This window comes from Triturus cristatus, chromosome 2_1 (genome assembly GCF_964204655.1).
Source record: "Triturus cristatus chromosome 2_1, aTriCri1.1, whole genome shotgun sequence".
Taxonomy (NCBI): domain Eukaryota; kingdom Metazoa; phylum Chordata; class Amphibia; order Caudata; family Salamandridae; genus Triturus; species Triturus cristatus.
The window spans coordinates 450517248-450539051 of record NC_140581.1 but is presented as its reverse complement, the minus strand read 5'-3'; the positions used below and the strand labels follow the sequence as shown (position 1 = coordinate 450539051).

At 43.0% G+C, this 21804-nt stretch overlaps 1 protein-coding gene across 2 annotated transcripts in view; it reads right to left on the bottom strand.

Moving 5' to 3' along the window:
* Positions 1-21804, bottom strand: part of AP3B1 (adaptor related protein complex 3 subunit beta 1) — a 1836520-nt gene that overhangs the window by 282730 nt on the left and 1531986 nt on the right. For both annotated transcript variants that reach the window (XM_085632261.1, XM_085632260.1), the window contains exon 23: positions 11501-11732. In XM_085632261.1, the coding sequence (XP_085488387.1) occupies positions 11501-11732 (232 nt within the window). The remainder of the gene's footprint in view (positions 1-11500; positions 11733-21804) is intronic.

The window sequence follows — 21804 nt, the reverse complement described above, 5'->3', positions numbered from 1 at the left end:
GGCTCTGAGCTCCAAAAGATTGATATGCAATTGCTGTTCGTCCGCTTTGCAACGACCGCTGACCTGCAGATCCTGAAGGAATGCTCCCCATCCTTCCAAGGACGCATCCGTCGTAATCACCAATGGAGCTGGCTGCGTCAGGAAAGAAAGACCCTGCGAGATGTTTCGTTTTCGGGTCCACCATGTCGCCGCGTGGATCATGATCGGCGTCACTTTGATTATATCCTCAAAGGATCCTGTCGCTTGATGCCACTGAAGATCCAACTGCTCTTGTAACGGACGCATCCGTAGCCTGCAGCAAGGTACGAGGGGAACGCAAGATGACATCGTTCCCAGCAATGACTTGTACTTGCGTACTGAAAGAGACCACCTTTTTATAAACGCCTTGGATAGAGATATTATTCCACGCTGTCTTTCCTCGGAGGGGAACCCTCTGTTTACCTCCGTATCCAGAATTGCTCCCAAGAAAGTTATATTTCTTGACGGTTGCAGAGTTGACTTTTCCTCGTTTAGAGTGAGGCCTAATCTGGCAAATAGTTCTATGCAAGCCTCTGTTGACAACTGGGCTGACACTTTCGATGGAGCCTTGACTAGCCAGTCGTCGAGGTAAGGAAACACTTGGTGTTTCTGTCTCCTTAGAACCGCTGCCACTGGAGCCAGGCATTTTGTAAAAATCCTCGGGGCCGATTTCAGACCAAAAGGAAGCACCTTGAATTGGTAATGATCTTCGGCCACCACGAACCGAAGGTACTGCCTGTGTGAAGGATGGATTGGGATATGGAAATACGCATCCCGTAAGTCCAGTTTGGTCATATAATCCCCTGGGTTTAACAGCAGCAGAATATCCTGGAGGGAGATCATTCTGAAGGTCTGATCCTTGAGGTAAGTATTTAGGGATCTAAGATCCAAAATGGGGCACCATTGAAGAATGTTTTTCTTGATCAGAAAAAAACGGGAATAAAATGCCCTTCCTTTCTGGGAATTCGGTACCGGTTCTATTGCTCCCTTTCGGAGCATTGTCTGAATTTCTTGACGCATCTGGTGTAAATACTTGACCTCTTGAAATCTTGGAGGTGAACAAGGGGGGATTTCCAGACACTCTAGAGTATGACCGAATTGTATTATGTGGAGGACCCATTGGTCCGTCGTTATCTGCTGCCAATTTTGATGATGATAGGAAATTCTTCCACCCAGGGGAATATGCGACATATGAGGAGTAAGTGTCACCAGAATGTCATTGTCTTCGGGTGGTGTCTTTCCCTTGGCGACCTCCTCGACCTCTAGGAGTAGATTTTGTGAAACCTCCTGTCTGTCTCTGTGAATATTGTTGACGATATGGTTGAGATGATGTGGAGTAGGAAGAATAGCGGCCTTGTTGATAACCTCCTCTATAAGAAGGTTGGCCCCTACTTCGTGAGCCACGAAAAGGAACTTTTCTATACTGTAATGTTCCCAGAGATTTCGCTGTTTCCGTATCCTTCTTGATACTCTGTAAGGCCTCCTCCACATGCTTTCCAAACAGATCTTCCCCATTGAACGGAAGATCCAAGATCTTATTCTGGACTTCAGGCCTAAAAGATGTTGCTCTCAACCATCCTTGTCTGCGTAAAACAGCCGCTCCTCCCAGGGATCTGAAGGCCGTGGTCGCAATGTCCATTGCACAATCTATGACTTCAGCCGAAGTCCTTTCACCTTCCTGGAGGATTTTCCTGGCCTCTTGTCTGTCCGCTTCAGGTATGCTATCAATGTATGGTGATAGGTCGCACCACATCTGCCTATCATACCTGCCCAGGATGGCTAGGGCATTTTCTGCCTTGACCAGAAGAGCAGACATGGACGAAAACCTTTTCCCTGCATTATCCAAGCGCCTACCCTCTCTGTCCGGTGGCGTCGAAATTGGAGCAGACGGATCCCTCGATTTTTGCTGCGCCTCTTGAGTTATAACCGAGTCCGGTTTGGGGTGACCTAATAAACAAGCCGGAGCATCGGAAGGCGCTTTGTATTTTTTGTCCAGCCTAGCAAGCACTGGAGTAACTGTTGCCGGTGTCTCCATCACTTTGAGACCTTCCTCCCATAGATGACACACAATTGGAAGAGATCTAACCGTCTTGCGAAACGGTTCTTTGAAATCATACAAAAAGCATTCTGCTTTATCCGATGACATGTTGAGCGCAAATCTCTGCGCGGCTCTTTCTATCAGATTATGGAACCCTCCAATGTCCTCCGGAGGGGAGTCCACAGGTCTTGGTGACGGAGATGAAGGGGACGGAATCAAATAGTCATCCCATTCCTTACTAGGATCTGTTATCTCCCCTTCCTCCTGCTCTTCATCCTCAGATGTGTCCAGAACCGGCTGTGGTAAAGGTGATGTTGGCCCCGGAACCGGTACCTCCTGTCTTCGCACTGGTGTACATGGAACAGAGTGCACCGGAGCCACTGGCATCCTTTGGGTAGACTGAGGCAAAGTATGCCTTCTCTTGTAATCATCCAAAATGAACTGCAAATCCGTCAGAAGAGAAGCTGGAACACTCACCATCTCTTTCTGATCATGTTGTCAGGGGCGGTCCTGATAACCCCCATACTCATCCTCCCAGTCATCCTCCTGACATTTAACATGTAACTGAGAGGGGCTACTTGCATAGCCAAACGGACCCTCATTATCATCCTTCTGCGACTCCTCCTCCTCCTCCAATAAATGGGATGGAACCAGAGGCGTTACCTTACTAGGAGATGTAATATCCGGGGTAATCCTTCTTTTCCTGGCAAAATCCCGCTTTTCTGGAGTTTTTTCCCTTGTCGACAAGCCCGTCGACGAGATTGCCATAGTAAACGCCGACGACACCGTCGTCGTCGACGCTGTAGACATCGTCTTCGTTGTCGCCGTCGACGATGCAGTTGACACCATCGTCAACGGTGCCGTCGACGATGTAGTTGTGGTCGTCGTCATTGTCGTCGACTTCGACGCTCTCGTCGTCGACACTGCCATCGTCGACGAGAGTATAGGTTTAATAATGACTTTTACTTCACTCTTTTCCATCGACGACGCTACTTTCTTTGTCGACGATCCCGTCGACGATGTAGATTTTTCTAATTTCTCCTCAGGTGAAGTAGACGCTGGCTTTTTAAGCGTATGTTTAATTTTAAGGGGTGATTTTGAAGGCTCAGAAATTGTTTTCTTTGACTATTTCACCCCTGAAGCATGACCCTTGCTCTCCTTTTCTTTAGTTTTAGGAGATTTTGAGGGACTGCGCTCTGAAGACCCAGAAGTGGTCTTTTTAAGAGCCTTCTCAGGTTTCTCCCCTGAGGTATGAGCCTGAGGAGATCTGCCTCTCTTCTGAGATCTCCTTGAAACAGTTGACGCCTCATCACTGTCACTAGACAGGACGTCCTTCCTGGTTTTAAGTTTTTGGAGCCAAATTAAATAGTCTGCCTTCACGATCCCTCAGAGTCTTATTAGAAAAGGTGCGACATACCTTACACTCCTTCGCCTGGTGGTGTGGGTATAGGCAGTATATACAGTCTTTATGAGGATCGTCAGTATACAATCTCTTCTTTGAACAGGTGGCACAGGCCTTAAACAAGCCTTTCTTTTCCTTAGCAGCCATTCTCCAAGATTGTTTTTTTTTTTTTGTTTAAATTTTTTTATTAGGGTTTTGCGTACAAATTAACACAATGCATGTCAACCATATTACATATGAATCAGTTTTGTGCATCAGTGTGACTTAACATTGCTTTTTTCAAGGGTGGTAACACTGGTTGCTTGGTCTCTGGGACTTTCTGTTATTACTAAATCCACATGTCTCCTACCAGTACGTTCCAGTAGATCGTCACTTATGTCATCCCGGTGGTGCTAATGTGTCACGTGATCTCTACCGTCAACTCGGTTTCCCTCTTACTGTCTGTGTAGCTCCTCCCTGGTGACAAATGTATTCAACTGTTTCAGTAACTAGGGCATCGGTGTTTGAACTGCCGATGGGTACAACTGCTAACTGTGGGGAGGAGGGGAAAAAACCGTGAGAAAGGGGGGGGGGGGTAGAGGGGAAACTAATGAAAGGATCATAAGGGGGGGGGGGAGAGGGTGTAGGGCGGGTTGGGAAGGGCTGCCGCGGTGGTCTGTGCGCTGATTAAGAGTAGGTGTGTCAGACTCGTTCTAGGGTAAGCCAGGGGGGAAAACGGGTCGGTGCGCGGGTGCGCGAGAGGGGACGGGGCCTCCGCTCGCCTCTCCTACCGAAGCTCTCTACTTGTCTAATCAGCCATTCTCCAAGATGATGTAGAAATTTCAGTTCAAAGGAGACTCCCTAGCACAACGTGCGGTAGAAAATCTGAGGGCAGAAGGTTCTCTCAGGAGTGTTCTAGAGGGTGAGAGGCTCTGATTGGTTCAGGGACAAGTTTAGTCCTTTTTTACATAACGAAGGTTATGGGTTGCAAAGGGAAATGGGCCTAGGCCTTTTTTCAGTTTGCTATGATACTAAGCAATGCTTTTTTATGTACCGGAGACTCCCGTCTCGACGACGGGGAATGATTCAGGCATGTGAATCTATGAAAGGCTCCAATACTGGAGTAATCAGAAATTACTTTTGGTAAAAGGATGGTTTTACTCTAAAGATACTTTATCAGATAAGAATAGGAGGGTTTAATCGACAGGGCTTGGATCTCTCCTATTCTCCTTACAGATCTGAACACTGTAAGAAACAATGTCTTTAAAGTTAGAAGTCTTAATAGATGTAAATGGAGTGGTTCAAACTGGGCACCCATGAAGAAATTCACAACCAAATTATGATCCCACTGTGGTGGAATGAATGGCTTGGCGGACATCAATAAGCAACTGAAAAACACAGCCTTGCAAAGATGAACATAAGGCTGAAGAAAAAGCACCCCAACAGCCTTTAACTGTGTTACTACAAGGGCCATCCTTGGCTAAGGATAAAAGAAACTGCAAAACCACAAACATAGGTTAACAATCGATCTCCATCTCTATGCAAATTTCTCCCAGATTTTGTAAACGATTGCTGTTGAGCTGACAACATAGCTCCCACCACTTTTCAAGCACAGAGTAACCAACGAAGGTTTCCTCTCAAGTTCCATGACTGGACACAGAGTCTGCAGATCTGGATCAAGTAGAACGCTCTTCTGTTGTGGCTGCAGCTTCTTCTTCCATGGGATTCTTTATAGGTGTACGTATTCCGATCCAACAGATTTAGAAACCAAGTTTACCTGGCCCAATCTAGGGCTACCGAGGATGCCTGCCTCGTGTTTTCTGATTTTCTGCATCTGGTTGGTAATTAATGGCACTGAGGTAAAAGTATTCTGCAAACTAAAGTTAGAAAGTGAAGCAAAAGCCATTCACAGTGATTTCTTTCAGGCAGAATTATATAAAGATCCAAACAGATTGCTAAAAAGTAATTGCTGAATCTAGATCACAGCCTCGATTGATAGAAGATGGTGACTCTAGTTAGTGCCAATTTGTGGGCTACCACATCCCCAACATCGTAGCTTCCGTTTGGAAATGTCTGAGCATTTAACTGTTGAGTATATTACCATTTTCATTTGTTCAGGAAAATCACCAGCGATGCCATCTAAGAAAGAATGCAGGAGTACCTGTATAACATGCAGAAAGTACTTTCAAAACCAGGATGCCTCATAAGAAAACTTTCCTGCCAATGCTAGGCTTTGTCTTTGCTTACAATGGGTGCAGAGAAGCTTGGAGTCTTAAGATGCAGCAGGTGTGCTGACAAAATGTCGAGTAAAAAATATCGAGTTGCACAAATATCGAATAATAATTATTGTGGTTCAGAAACCGACAGCAAGAATATCGTGGTCAAGAATATTGACTTAAGGTAAGTAATATCGATTTCAAAAATTTTGAAATGTTTAATATAGTTCGCAAAAATATAGTTGTTAAAAATATCTTTTTTTAATTCAGGTTATGTATTTTAGTATATATATTCTATATGTATGTGATGTATTTTTTTTGTACAAGAATTGTATTTTTAATATATGTGTTACATTTTTAGAGGTTATCAAAAAAAATTCTTTTTGAATTTTGCTTTTTTAGTTCCGTAGCGGGTTTATAGGGGAATAGGGTGGGAAGTAATTTAATTATATTAAATTAATTGATTATTTTTTATTTATTGATATTTGTTTAGCTGAGATTTTATAGTTTTATTAGTGTAAAGTGATTTATTATTAATTAATAAATAATTGGTTAATTTTAATCAATTGGTAATTAATTATGGTAATTGTGTAATTATTTTTAGGTGTGTGTTGTGGTGTTAATAGGTGCAAAGAGTGGGAAGTAATTTATTTTCCATTGATGAATTAATAGGTTAATTAATTTTAATTAATTGGAAATTAATTATGGTATTTGTGTAATTAAATGTAGGTGTGTGTATATTGGGGTTTATAGGGGTAAAGGGTGTTAAGTAGTTTATTTTTTATTATTGTTTTGTTAACGGATAGCATTTCAATTAATGCAATTCATTTTAGGTGTGTGTTGTGGTGTTTATAGGAGTAAAGGGTGGGAAGTAATTTGTGCTTAATTAATAATATAGTTAATTAATGTTAATTATTTGACATTTCTTTTGGGTAATTGTTTATATTGTGTGTGTTGTTTTTACTTTTAAAGGGGTAAAGTGTGGGTATTAACTACATTTTCATTACTTTATTATTAGCTAATAGTAATTTTTATTTTATTTAAAATGTTTTATATAGCGCGAACACGACCCACGAGGGTATCGGAGCGCTTTACAGTATACAGTTATTAAACGTTATATGGTTGAGGTAATATACATACATTCGATATTCAGTACAATAGAGATGGATAGTAATATATGAATAGCATAGGTGACTGATAGACAATAAAGAACGATCCACACACCGCTATTAAACATTAGGAGGTTGAGGTAGTACAAGTACATTCGGTAGTCATCATTCAATACAAAAGAGGTAGACAGTAATAAATGGGTAGCATAAGTGACTAGTAGACTACTTAGCATTAAAGTCTTAGGAGGTGAGTTTGTTTATTAGAAGCATTTCTTTTTTGAAGGAGGTAAATTAGGGGATTCCTACGTATCACTAGCAGTAGGGAGTTTCAAATCTTCGGTGGGATCCCTGAGAAAGCTCTGCAATCAGTTCTCTTTTTATAGAAGGATTGTGGTTTCAGTAGTAGTGAACATAAACTTCGCAATTGCCTGCATCCTCCCGAATGCTCTAGCTTTAGTGCTAAGTAACTGGGGGTATTGCTGTGCAGGGCTTTGTGGGTCATGCAGACGATCTTTAGTTGTATTCTGGCCTCGTAAGGCAGCCAGTTCAGAGCTTTCAAGGTTGGAGAAATGTGGTTATTTCTTTGTTTCCCGAGACCAGTCTGGCCGCAGTGTTAAGCGATGCCCTCAATGGGACCAGCTTGTATTTGGGAAGACCGCATAGAGTGGTGATTCCATAGTCCAATCTTGGTAACACTAGGGCTTGTACCGCCATTTTTAAGTCGGTCTGTGGTAGAAAGGGTTTAAGTTTCCTTAGTATACTCATCTGGTGATTGCCTCCCTTGGTGGCATTAGTAATTTGCGCCTGCATGTTCAGGTGTTTGTCTATGGTGACTCCCAAGGATTTCGCGGAGTCGATGATGTGGGGAGCACAGTCAAAGGAAGTTAGATGTTTCAACCATATATCTATCTTGGGTGTGTGGTTGGGTGGGGAGATGAGCAGGAATTAAGTTTTTTTGGTGTTGATCATGAGGTGATTGCCGGTAAGCCAGCTTTGAGTATTCTGTAGAATAGCGTTCAGGGAGATGAAGTCATCTGGTGAGGAGATTTTCATATACAGTGTCGGGTGTCGTCTGCCTAAAGTTTTTATTTTAAAAATAAGTTTTAATTATTTTATAGTTTAATTTAGGTGTGTGTTGTGGTTCTCATAGTGTTAAAGTGTGTGTAGTCAATTAATGTTTATTAGTTTTTTTAATTAATATTTTTTAATTGAGTATTAATCACGTTAAGTATGGAAGTAAATTTAATTTAAAATGTTGAAGTGTTTGGTTTTTGGTGTGGTGTTATAGGGTAGGAAATAAAAGAAATACATTCATATGTTAATTATTTTTTGTTTGTAAATATTTTCTAGTTTAAAAAAATTAATTTTCTTTAATTTATTATTTTATATATTTGTAGGTTTTTGTTATATGTAATTAATAGGTCTTCATTTTATATATTTAATACATTTGATTTTTCATTTTTTAAATATTGTTTATGTTTGATTTATGTTTTATTATATATATATATATATATATATATAAATAAATATATATATATATATATATATATATTTTAACAGTTTGAGTGTAAATAGTAATTTTTGTCTCTCCGCTATTCAACACTTTCCCTACTGTTGCACTCAGTGGAGTAGGCATAGTCAATTTGACCCCTCCGCTACCCATCACTTATCCGACTGTTGCACTCAGTGGAGTGGGAATAGTAATTTTTACCCCTCCGCTATCCAACAGTTTCCCGACTGTTGCACTTTTTGGAGTGGTAATAGTATTTTTTACCCTTTTGCTATCCAACACTTTCCCTTCTGTTGCACTCTTTGTAGTGGGAATAGTAATGTTTGCCCCTCCACTATCTAACATTTTCCCTACTGTTGCTCTCACTGGAGCGGGAATAGAAAATGTTACCCCTCCGCTATCCAACACTTTTCCTACTGTTGCACTCACTGGAGTGAGAATAGGTATTTTTACCTCTGGGCTATCCAACACTTTCCCTACTGTTGGACTGGTTGTATTGTGAAATTTAAGTTCAAATATTTTTTAATAGTTCAATGTTTTAATTTGTTATAGATTTAAAAAAATAGATTTTAAATCATCAATATATATTGTTATTTTGTATATTATTTTAAACTTTTAACATACATTAAAAATAATAGTTTATTAATTGTTTAAAAGTAAATATGTATAAATTATTGTTTGTGTATTTTTTTATTAAGTTTATTATATTTTATTAAAATGTATATTACATTTATTTTATTTTGTTAAAATAATATTTAATATATTATTTTATTTTTAAATAAAAGTAGGTATTTTATACATATATATTTTTTACATCGATTTTTTTGTACTTACCTGATTGAGAATACGAGTCGATATTTTTTTTGTTCACATTATTTTTAACATCGATGTTTTTTACATCAATGCTGTGTCAGTGAACCAGTGCCACATATACTTCCTCGCTGCCTGCCTTTCAGCTGCTTGACTCGAGTAGGGTTTTTTACACGATGTCTGATCTATGTCCAAGTCAGCCTCACTGAAAGACAGAAAGGTAACAGATGCTTGTTCGCCTGCATCCGAACAAGATCAGAGTACTGAAGTTGCAACTTCAAGATCCCTGCAGCATTCCTGACTGCTACAGCAAAGTAGATAAATACCTCAGAAGAAGGTACTTATCTTTCCTGAAACTTCCAAAACGGTAACCATACTGATACTTTACGGAGTACCATATCAAAGGTAAGGGAAATTAATTTTTTGCTTCTGAATCCTGATCTTCATTATGAACAGGATAAACCAATTAAGACATCAAATGTTCAGGAGTGAGAATCTATTTTAGCCTTTTGTTCTCCTTTGAGATGGGCGGAAGCAATTTCGTTTGAACTGTTTAAGGATGACATCTGTATCCACAGTCAGTTAGCCGACATTTGACTTGTCACCAACTATACATTTGGAGAAACTTGCATGTAAGAGTTTGGGAGGGACGATGCACAATCCAACACTGCTGGAGCCGAGGAGGGGGCAGAACACAGGCGGAATGCAGGAGCAGTCAGTCTGGCCAGTGTGGAGCTCTGTCACTTCAGTCATGACAGGTGAAGCAGCAGCTCCAGAAGGTATGCCAGATGTTTAAGCATCGGGGAAGGTAAGGCCTCCAATTGTGCCATATTAAAAAAACAAAAAGGCGAAACTCACCTCAGGATGTGGAGACAGTCAAAGGATGGTCTTTCATTGCATCAACACCCAAGGTCAGAGGGCTTGCAGGAAGCACATGGGTCAGTCCCAGGCTAGGCCCCAGACACGTCCAACAGGGCTTTCACGCTAAGCACTTTGCAAGCCGCAGTTACTTGGTTAGAAAACGTAAACAAACATGTTGTGCCTGGAAATAGTGAAATGAGAGAACTTTCATCATGCCTTTATGAAGCTATTGTGTAACTATTAGTGGTGAATCCAGTGGCACCTGGCACTGGTATGTTAAACTGCTGTAAAATTTCAAGATCCAGCCTGATACCCGGGGTACTCTTAAGACGAGAAATCTACACTAAGAAGCTTTAGTTAGAAACACAGACTACAGAAAAACAGCGACCCTCCTGCTGTGCTCTTACTGCACTTCAGAAAGCCAGAAAAACTCTTGGAATCCATTTGTTTGTGGATCAAAGCTAGTCTTGCATATCGCATACACATAACTGAAGCTGTGAATATGCTGAAGCAAAAATAATCACCAGTTGCACAAAACACAAAGCTTTCACTAAATCTCATCACCCCCACGAGAGGACGCAAGAGTAAAAGCTTCCTGATAATTGTACGGAAACACTTCAATCCGTGAGTTGTACACTATACAAATATTTACGAATTCTATCTGGGTGACCCAATCAACCAGCAAAATATGCTCATCACTGCAACTTGCAGAGTGGGAGCAGTGATCAGAGGGCCTATTCTTACATGCCATCTTTCATTCTCTCTCATCACTCCACTATAACTCCTCATATTGGTTTCAAAGTCACCTCTACATGGATGGTAATTATATGTGATACTGCCAGTCAATAAACCAGGATAGTGTGGATCAATGAGGATAATACAAATTATTGAAAAATGTTTACTTATCTGTCATCACCAATACATAATGCCTTAAATAAGGTTTATTTCATTGTAAGGATGCTTCAAGAATTAGGAACTCTTTACAAATGGAGCAAGGCACATCAATGTATTTTGCAGTCTGTGATTGTAAGAGACCCAAATCAGCAAAGAAAGAGAATATGTACATTTTCTGTACTTGAAGCTCAGGGCCATCATCATGCCTCATAAAACTACAAGGGAAGTTTAAGAGGAGGTAGCTTTTTAAATATTAACTCGCATTTTAAATGCGCAGCAAGGCGGGCTCAGCCAGTTCCTGAACCAGACCAGAAGAAAAGGATGAAGCATGCATGAAAACGCTGCACGATCATGTCCATCTATTACCACTCAAAACAGCTTCACGCATGTTCCTGAAGTTGAGATGTGATTTAACTCTATTAACACATTGTAATCATGCTCTTAAACATAGCTACCATCAGTCCCGCCTGTTAGCATCTCTCATTTCAAACAACAACATTGTAACCTAAGTTACACCATCCCTTGTGTGACATTTTGATTTCTGGTAATATACTTGTTCTACATTTAAACTTCAGGAGCTTCCAGAAGGAATTCTTTATACAGAAGCACTTGCAACATTCCCAGATAAATATGCTGTGTTAATGTCAAAGATGATCTGCTTACCTACTGGAGTAAATCTATGCACCTTCATACCAGATGGTAGCTTGCTCTCTCCTATGTGAATGTTTTCTATTTTCTGTTCAGTGTTGTTCTTCAACGTAACTTGCACAGACAACATTTGGTGTCCAAAAATACAAGGATTTCTTGGAAAGTGATATTTGGCTGACAAACCTTTGCCACTCATTCTATGTAGAAGTTCATGAGTCGTCATAGGCACAAACACTGGATTACTAACCTGTTCGGGAGGAATAAAAAGACACAGTAAAGCACCCGTTGAGAAAATGTGGTTAAATCATAAAACAGTTCTTTGTATACTTTATATTTTCAAAGACAAAAACATTTATCAAATTTCTGCCACCAGCAGGTGTACACAGTGTTGGTAGGAATCACAGCACAGACTTCGGAATGCTGTCAACTGCCACCGCTCAATCTCCACGCAAGAAGGCGTAGAGTTGACAGGTTTGAGTGAAGGACTCTCCCCTGCTGCTGCAAGAGAAGATCCTCCCGAAGGGGCAGCCGGAACCGAGGATCGATGCTCAGTTGGAGAAGCTCAGGATATCAGTCTCTCCATTCCCAGTCCAAAGCCACAAGAATGACTTGGGCCCGGTCGCTCCTGATCTTCTCGAGCACTCTTGACAGGAGTGGTATTGGCGGAAAGGCACACAGAAGTCCTGAGCTCCACTCTAGATGGAAAACATCGCTGAGTGAGTGCCGTCTTGGAAACTCTCGCATGCAAAACTGCTGACCTTGTGCGTTCTCAGGGAGGCGAACAGATCTAACCAGGGTTCTCCCCAGTTCTGAGAGACCTTGCGCCTCCTTCAGATGGAGTAGCCATTCGTGATCTGCTGGGCATCGACGGATGAGTTTGTTCACCCTTAAGGTCAGGGAACCTGCCAGGTGTTGACCTACCAGGGATATGCCCTGCTGATCGAACCCATGACCAGAGGCAGGGCCTCTTGACAAAGGGTCGAGTACCCCACCACACCCTGTTTGTTGGAGTACCACATGTCGATGGTGTTGTCCGTGAACACCAGAAGCAGCTTTCCCTTGATGGAAGGAAGAAAAGCTTTCAATGCAAAGCAAATCGCTTGGCGCTCCAACACGTTGATGTGGAGGCCGGATTCCTCCGGAGACCAGAGTCCTCGGATCTCTACCTCTGCCAAATGGCTGTCCCATCCCAGGAGTGATGCATCTGTCACTACTGTGTGGTCTTGTTGCAGGATAGAGGCTGAAACATCTGTATTATTGCCTGAATATCCTGGACTCGTCGCTCGGGAGTATAGGCCCGAAACTGCAATGTGTCCAGAACACCTACGATGACACGGAGCATTTGAGAGGGAGTCGGTGTGACTTCAGCACATTGATAGTGAACCCTAACAAAAGTAGGAGATTTGCCATAGTCTGGAGGTGGGAAAGGACAGTCGGGGTTGGGCTTGCCTTCAACAGCCAGTTTCGAGATAGAAGACTGGCACCTCTGATCTGCAAAGATGAGCTGCGACCACCATCATCCACTTGGTAAACACCTGAGGGATGCAGGTAAGGTCAAAGGGGAGCACTGTGAACCGAAAGTGGTCGTGGTCTACCATGAACAGCAGGTAGCGCCGATGGGGAGGCAGGACAGGAGTGTGAAAATAGGCCTCCTGCAATTCCAATGCTACCATTCAGTCTCTGGAGTCCAGGGCAGACAAGACCTGAGCCAAAGTGAGCAATTTGAACTTTTCCTTAGTAGTTGAGGGCTCATAGATCTAGAATTGGACGGAGGACTTTGTCCTTTTTCGGAACCAGGAAGTAGTGGGAATAGGAACCACAGCCTACTTATGGCGCTAGAACCCTCTCTATTGCTCCCTTGGCCAAGAGAGTCCTGACTTGCTCCTGAAGCAAGTTTAGGTGGTCCTCCGTCAGGTGGTTGTAAGTCGGAGGCATTGAGGGAGGGATAGTCTCGAAGGGGAGGGAGCACCCCTTTGGACTATCTGAAGAACCCACTTTGCCGATGTGATGTTTTGCCAGTGGTGGAGGTGATGGCTGATTCTGCCATTAACCGGTCGTCCATGATCTTGAAGGACCGAACTAGGAAGGTTTAGAGGCTGCAGGGAGAGGAGTGGACTGACTGGACCTCTGGCCGCCACACCCTCGGGGTCGAAAGGATCCACACTCACGGCCACACAGAGGTTGCTGAACTTGCGATGTCTTGTGGCAGGGATATGGCTGGTGCAGCTGAAAGCCCCTTCCATGGCCCCAAAAGGGGTGAAAAGCAGACAGGGGTTGTAGCCGGCAAGTCCTTAAAGTAATCCAGGGCCATGTCAGCCTGGTCTCCGAAGAGACGGTGCCATCAAAGGGCATGTCTATAAGGGACGCGTGGGTATCCCAAGAAAAGCCAGCAGTTCTGAGTCAGGCATGGTGTCGAACAGCCACAGTCAATTATTTTGCTCTGCCCAGCAAGGCGATGGTGTCAAAGCCCACGACAAATGGTGAATTTTGTAGTATCTCTCCCATCTGATACCGCTTGGGAGAGAATGGCCCAGACCTCCTCCGCAACCTGTGGCAGCACTCGCGCAACAGTTTCCCACAAGGAGTGGGCGTAACGGCTCAATAGGCATGCAGTGTTCTCTGACCGCAAGACTGGTCTAAGAAAAAACAATCTTGCTGCAACTATCCAGCCTCTTGGCTTCCCTGTCTGGGGCTATGGAAAGGAACGTGCATTGCGAGGTAGAGCCATGGACCACCAAGCTCTCGGGGGTATGGTGGTTTTTGAGGAATTTTGGGTTGGCTGGTGCATGGCGATGGCAGTGGGCAACTGTCTTTTCAAAACAGCCCATGTGCTGGTCTTGGACCAGGTTTACAGAAGAACATCAGTCAAGGCCTCGTTGAAAGACAGGAGAGGTTCCGAGGAGGAGACACTCTGCTGTAGGACCTCTCTCATGATGTTCGCCTTGACTTCTACCGAAGGAAGCTGAAGGTCCAGGGACCTCAGCTGTCCTTCTTACCACCATTGCATAAGAAGCTCCCTCCTACATAGTCACGGTAGGGGGATTAAGCAGGCCAGAATCTGGGGAGGTATCCAATCCACTGGCCAATTCCTCATACCAGTCTATTCCGAGCTCAGAAAGGGTCCAACGATCCCTCATAATCTTCCATTCCTAGCCCCTCAAAATAAGGCTGAGGAACTGACCTAATACCCAGGGGTGCGGTTGGCGCCGGAATCAGCGTCAATAGGCGCCGATCTGGCTCTGGGTCATCGGGGATAAGAATGGGGTTGGTGCCGCTGGGATGTGCTGGCTGAAATCTCAGAGACGGGAAGGTCACAGGGGTACGACTAACGCTGGTCTGGATCCATCACTGGAGCCATTGGGGGGCATCGGCACTGGGGCCAGATCCACTGGCGCAGGACCCGCTTTGAGCTTCCAGGGCCCGAAGGTGGGCTGGGAGGGTCAGGTCCAGGTCGCCGAAATATGAGGCACATGGCGTCACAGAATTCTTTAAGGTGGGTGGGGGCCCCTTCGGCTCCTGGAAAGGCAGGTAAGCACAGTGGCGACCCAGGCGCAGGTTCCACAGAACGAGGTCTAGAGCGTTGAGTCTCCGTCAGGTCAGCCGACAGATGATGAGAAGTTGAAGGGTGCTTCGACTTCTTGTGTTTCTTATGCCCCTTACCTGACTGACCCGACGACTGAGTGGGAGGACAAGGACTTCGGACTCCTGCAGCGATGCCCAGCCCTTCCTCTTGACCAGGATAGAGACCTTTGGGGCGAATGGCGTGGAGTTGAACGCCGGGTCGCAAGCAGCATTAGGGACCGCTCTCTCAAAGCCTTCGGAGCCAAGGTCTGGCAGTTGGAGCACGACTTTGAGTCATGCTCCAGGCACCGGAGACAAATTAAGTGTGGATCCGTCTATCAGATCCACAAGAATGGAAGGGTCACTTAACCTGAACGAGCTGGCCGGTAGAGACAGCTTTATCTAGAAGCTTTTACTTTCTCCTGGACTATTTTTCTTCTAATAAGAGAAACGAAAACCATCTGCCTGGAGACAAGCAGGCACATGAAACAGGAGCTGGAAGTTAAGGGTGACGGGCACAGTCTAGTCAGATTCTGTAATAAGGTATGCAGCAGTTCGTGGTAGATACAGAAACGTTTTTACCACCTGTGGCCTCCATCCATAATCCTTCAACTTCGCCAAACTTATATAAAAACTTGGAGACTTTTTGAAAATAGAACTAGAATTATAAACTTTGGATCCTTGTGACTGCTAAACATGAATACCTCTAAACGTGGTCAATGGCCCAACTTCCAAATACATGCTCAGCACACTAAATCTGGCATTTCTATTCCCCAGCTCACCTTCAAACATATTGCAGAGCTGTTTCTGTGCCAAGAATGAACAAAATCAAGCACATCAAATTGGTATCTCACCCTGTGGTGGGGTGAATCTACACTCTTACCCATTTTCATTATCACCCTTCATCAAAAAGATTCTAAATGTATCTTTAGCAAAGGTGGTGTATCCTTAGGTGCGGCACATGGTCAAGAAAATCTTTTCGTTAAGAATGCAACTTTTGATGAAACTGTTCTTGGAACTGTGACCTATCATCATTTTCCCATCACTATCTGAAAGTTTGGTTGAGGTAGAATCTCTCCAACTACTGCGCTAACAAGAGCTGGCATTCATTTTACTCACTCGAGTAGCATCCATAAGACCCTTTTAAGAATCATGAAAGCACCTGTAGTGGTTAGGCATAATGACAGTGTCAGTTGTTGATGGGGGTAGGTCGCTTTGCTTGCATGACTCATTATTCCACACTGTGGCCTACAGCATTTCATCAGTTGGTTGAAGTTGGTGTGGTTCCCCTGCCTCAATGACTTGGTCTAAAGATTTTTTTAAAGCTGTGCAAAAAGGATAGTGATTGAAAGATTTTAATATTCTTCCCCCAATATTTGTTTTGGGACAACTCATGGTCCTTTCTATCTTTCACCTGCTTATCGCCTTGCTTGGCTGGGTTGCTAATATTAAAATGACACTCAAATAAATCTTAGTTGCAGAATATGAACAGGGTCAATACAATACCCTCTTAGAATGCTTATTCCATGTACGAAAGTGGATGAATGCTTAATATATTTGGCTAGGTTAAATGTTTGTTTTATAAGAGCTGCACCAGATAACAAGAACACCTCTCTCCTTTTTTGGAAGAAAAAAAAATATTACTCCTGCTGCTAGAGACCACAGATTGTTGGTAGTGTGGGACAGTAATTTGTCTCTCAAGCCACATTTGGGATGGTTTCTGAAGTTGTTTTTTAGCTTCACAAACTCGAAAAACACTTCATGTAAACTTTTCAAAGAGGATAAAGCCTTTGATCAGGGAGCGCTATCTAATGGCTGACCAGACTACTAGATCCATTGGTACACTACTTTCCCGGACTCTTTATTTACCCAGGCCCATTATTCTGCATTTAAGAATGGCGTGAGAGACTGAAAAGCAGTATCATGTCTCGTACCTTAACAGGGCAATATACGAGCTTGATGAAAAGAAAAACAGAGGTTAGAGTAAAGATTTGTATGGCCCAGAAAACAATTCATTGAACTTATTGAAAAGAAAGATTCTGAAACAAATTGCCTGACCAGAAACCTAAGATTAATAGGCCTGGAACAATCTCTGGACCCCCCACATTTAAGAGGTTACCTTTAAGGAAAAATGTCCTAAGGTTCTAAACTACTGAGGCCAGAAATGAACTGAAAGCTGCTTTAAAGAAACTAAAAATTTAAACCACAGGGAATTTAGATGGTCACTTTAAAATCTTTTGTTTGCTTAGTTCCTTAATGGTATAAACCTGTGCATTCTGATGCCCAGTTCAAGACAGGCTGCTCTGTAATGTAGTCCGCTACATAAATATCCTCACTCAGTTACAGGCCATGAGGAAGCCTATGAAACACTGTTAATAGGGAGGCCTTCTGAACAACCCAATCTAGGTTGAAGAAGGAAAAGTTATCTATCTGTATTCGTACTTCATCATTGGCCTGTTTTTTAACTCAAACAACAAAATCTGCCAACTTATGTGTGGGAATCTAGAAATATTTTAACAGATCCAATGTCAATTTTTAAAAATGATTTACAAAGGGAACATCTTGAGGAGGCATCATCTTCCGAATTTTGTGTGAATTATGTATAAGTGCTACAAAACATATTTGACTGCAGCCTTGTTTAACCATCATCTCAAAAAACACACAAAACAAAATCATGGACATGATGGAGATTTAGAGGATTAAAATTAACTAACTTTATCCTCCTTCATCATGAAGTCATCTTTGATATTCATAAACATTACAAGAGAACAAAGCTTATCTCTTCACCCCAGAGGCAAGTAAACCCTGGGACCATGGTGAGAAAAGTAAGAATTTAATCATGCAAATTAGCTGCAGAGGGAGGCCTTACCCACTAAAAGACCTGGAGTCAGCGTCAACGCACCGATTTTTGAAAAAGCTGTGAACTGATCTCTAGGTGGCCATTATGCAAATACCAGCAGTTAGAACATTTTCCAAAATGCATTAAACATCCACAAGCCAGCTTCCTTTCCGTTGACTTTAGAATTGTTTTCAACTATGTGTAGCACTTTGCTGCCTTCTGGCTTGGTTTGCACTATAGAATTCATAAACAACATACATTTTAATGGCCGATTTACCTCTTGTTAAATCAGAGTCAGGTTAAGCTGGGATGGGCCTGCTGTTTCTTTCATAACATGAACATTACTGATTCAGCTACAGAATATTTGTTACTGTAGATCCATAAATCACAAACATCTGGTTTTATTTTGGATACCTTCAGCGTAATCAAGTTAATGCTTTAAAGATCTTTTAAAAGCTCCCTTCTATATCTGGAGGCAGCACCACCATTATGAATGTTTCTTTTGAATCCATTCATTTGTGGTATTGAAATCTAATTAGGACCCAAAAAATCTTCCTCTGAATCGTTATCTTTCATCAAGTGTTAGCGAGAGTAGATGAATGCTGATTCTTCACAGGTTTTCTTGATCAACAGATTTACCTTCTGTGCCTACTGATGCAGGTGAAAATTCCCGACTATCACAGGTTTAACTATCTAGCACCATGATGTATTCTGTTATACTCTGCCATGCTGGAAGATTGTTTGATATATTTCCTATCATCAGGGAGAGGTAGTGACAACTAATGATTTCCACTTGTGGAGCTTCTCTTTACACTGCCAACAAAGGCTGGTTTCCTCTGCTCCTGTTGGGCTACTTTTACCTTTGCTGGTAAAAATCAGACTTTTTATATTGATGTTGCTGCTTTTGCCAGTAGGGTGTATACACCAGCTAGTGGGAGAAACCACTTCCCTCCTGTTTTGAGCTGGATTATTTTTCTACTTCCGAGACTTCAGAGTCCCATTTTGGACATTTTGTGGATCTCCTCATAACAGGTGATGTGAAGAGAGTGTTGACAGACAGATATTGAATTTTCAATCTCAAGAGAAAATAGAGGTGAGGCGCAAACAAAAATAACTGTGCAAGACTACACCACATTATTACAAATGGGTCGACAGCTCCACTTAACCATTCATAGAACTGATCCACTGATAGGAAGTGAATCCCCTTTACTCGAAATCTGACTGAAGCCATCACTACAGCCCGATGAGAAGATCTGCTCCTTGCCCCATTGAGCCTTATAAGATGCAGTCATAAAAATTGAGAAGGACTGTGGGCCTTGCTGGTCTTTTTACCATGCAAATCCTACTCGCTTTGTCTGAATTAGCTAATGTTGTCGGTGAAGAGAAGGCTAATCTATAGACAATGCAATTGAGAATTTTCACTCATCTGGGATCTTGACCTGCCAATCAGATTTTTTTGTCTTACCGTTTTCTGGTTCATATGGTAAATGGTGTAAGGAATAACTCCAAAGTGAGTTTTTCAGAGGCAGGAACAAGGAGTGCTATGACGATGAAAATGTTTTTTGTTGTAACTTATCAAAGTGCTAGTGATATCTATTTTTAGCGCTCTCTACACTTTTTGTAATCTCATGAAAAGCGACAATGTGAAACGAGAATCATTTTTTTTATTTTTTATAAATCTTATTAAACATACATCGGTTCAAATACACATTACATGGGAATCAACAAAACCACGCACTGCAATGAAATAGGGGATTTTATGTTACATAGAAGGGGAATGTTATGGGGAGAGGGGATCATCTTGTTCAATACAACGAGGCAGCAAACATATTTCTTCACGGTAAATATTCCAAGGGCTCCAAATACGGGACCACTTTTTGGGGCAGCCCTTGGTCGAATACACCGTCTTTTCCCTATACATGCACCAATCAAGGTCCTTTACCCAAGCTTCTATCGTGGGTGGGTGAGCTGCGCCCCATAGCTGTGCAATATTTCTTTTAGCAAGCATGAACCCTAGTGTGACCCATTGTGTCTGGTGAGTGTTGTGGTCCGTAGGTTCCCATATGTTCAGGAGGCACCTTCGCGCCTCTGGGTGGAGACAGACAGAGCACTTTATTGATTATGTTGTGCACCTTGTGCCAGAAGGAGCTGATATAAGCACACTCCCATATGATGTGCATGAATGTTCCCATATGCCCACATCGCCTCTTGCACTCCCCTCCATCAACCCTCCCCATATGTATCAGATGGGGGCCCGTGAGATACACCCTACGGAGGATTTTGAGCTGTACTAATCTAAGGTGTGCTGGAATGACGACCACCCTAGGGGAGGACATTGCCTCCCGCCAGTCCTCCTCATTCAGCTCAATCCCATCCCATATCCATTTCTCCCGCGATGATTGGAGGGGATCCTCCATGTTATTTATCTGTTTCTTATATAACAGGGAAATAGTATTTCGGGTAGGTGTCCGTCTAATATTCTGTCCTCCAACGGCGAGGACTCGGGAGGAGTAGTACCCTGTGGTAGAAGAGAGTGTAGTGAGTGTAGAACCTGTGCATATAGGAAATATTCAGTGTATGCCAACTCATGTTCCGTTTTTTATAACTCGGCAAAGGACTTGCCCCCTCCCTCCTCCCAAATGTCTTTGATACGTGAAATTCCGATGAGGTCCCACCTGTCAAATCCCTTTGACCTCCATAAGCTGCCTAGCTTCTCAAAGTCCCAAAGTGGAGTCGCTAACGTCAGTCTATGCCCTATCAAAGAGAGTTAGTAGCGTTGTGCCAAATTTGGACAGAGTGTTTGGTGGGGGCTGTTAATGTATATCGTTTACGCCGTGAGTATAATGCCCTGTTATAATTCCCTCCGGGGAGGAGCCATCTATCCATGGTATCGCCGGGGTCGTCAAGACGACCGTAGGTGCCATGACTGACTGCTGCTAGATGAGCTGCCCGGTAGTAATGTCAGGGAGGCTTATGCCTCCATCATACCAATTTAATGTCAGCTTATTCAGGGCGAGACGCGGACTTCCCTCCCATAGCAGGTCTCTCTAGAGGCTCTTGACCTCCTTGAAGTATTGAGTGGGAACAGGGTCAAGGGTGTTCTGCAGAGCGTAGAGGAATCTAGGCAAAGACGTCATTTTAAACAGGGCAGCCCGACCCAAAAGAGAAAGGGGAGAGTGATTTCCAGCTGGCAATGTCCTTTTTGAGCCTATGCAACGGTGGAAGAATATTTTGAGCATAGCAGAGTGAAGGGTCAAGAGAGATGAAGATTCCTAAATACTTAAAACCAACCGTGTTAATCTGTATTGGACAGTCTCTCAAAGGGATGGGTAGGTCCCCCCTGATGACATACAAAAGGGACTTACCCCAGTTGACAGTGAATCCAGAAAATCTACCAAATATTGCCAGAATATCTAGTACCGCTATCAGGGATTTCATAGGGGAGGCCAGGTAGAGCAGTATATCATCAGCATAGAGTGAGATGCGGTCTTCCCAATCAGGGGACCATCTCAATCCTCGTATCATGGGGTCTCTGCGGGTCCAAGCCGCCAGAGGTTCTAGGGCTAGGGCAAAAAGGAGTGGTGAAAGTGGACCTCCCTGACGGGTTCCCTGACTAAGTAGGAACGTAGCTGACAGTTTATTAATGACCACCACCTGAGCCAGAGGCTCACTGTACAAGAGACGTATCCACTGGATGTATTTTAAACCAAATCCCATCTTTGCCAAAACTGCCGATAGTGTCGAACGTCATGGTCATGGCTCTTGGATGGTAGGGACTCTGCCCAGCACTCCGTGAGCTCTACGCAAGTTCAAGGCCATATTTCTGTGGGCCATAAAGCCGGATTGATCCGGGTGAACTAGACTACTTATTATTTTAACCAGGTGATTAGCCAAGAGTTTGGCCAAAATTTTGGGTTCA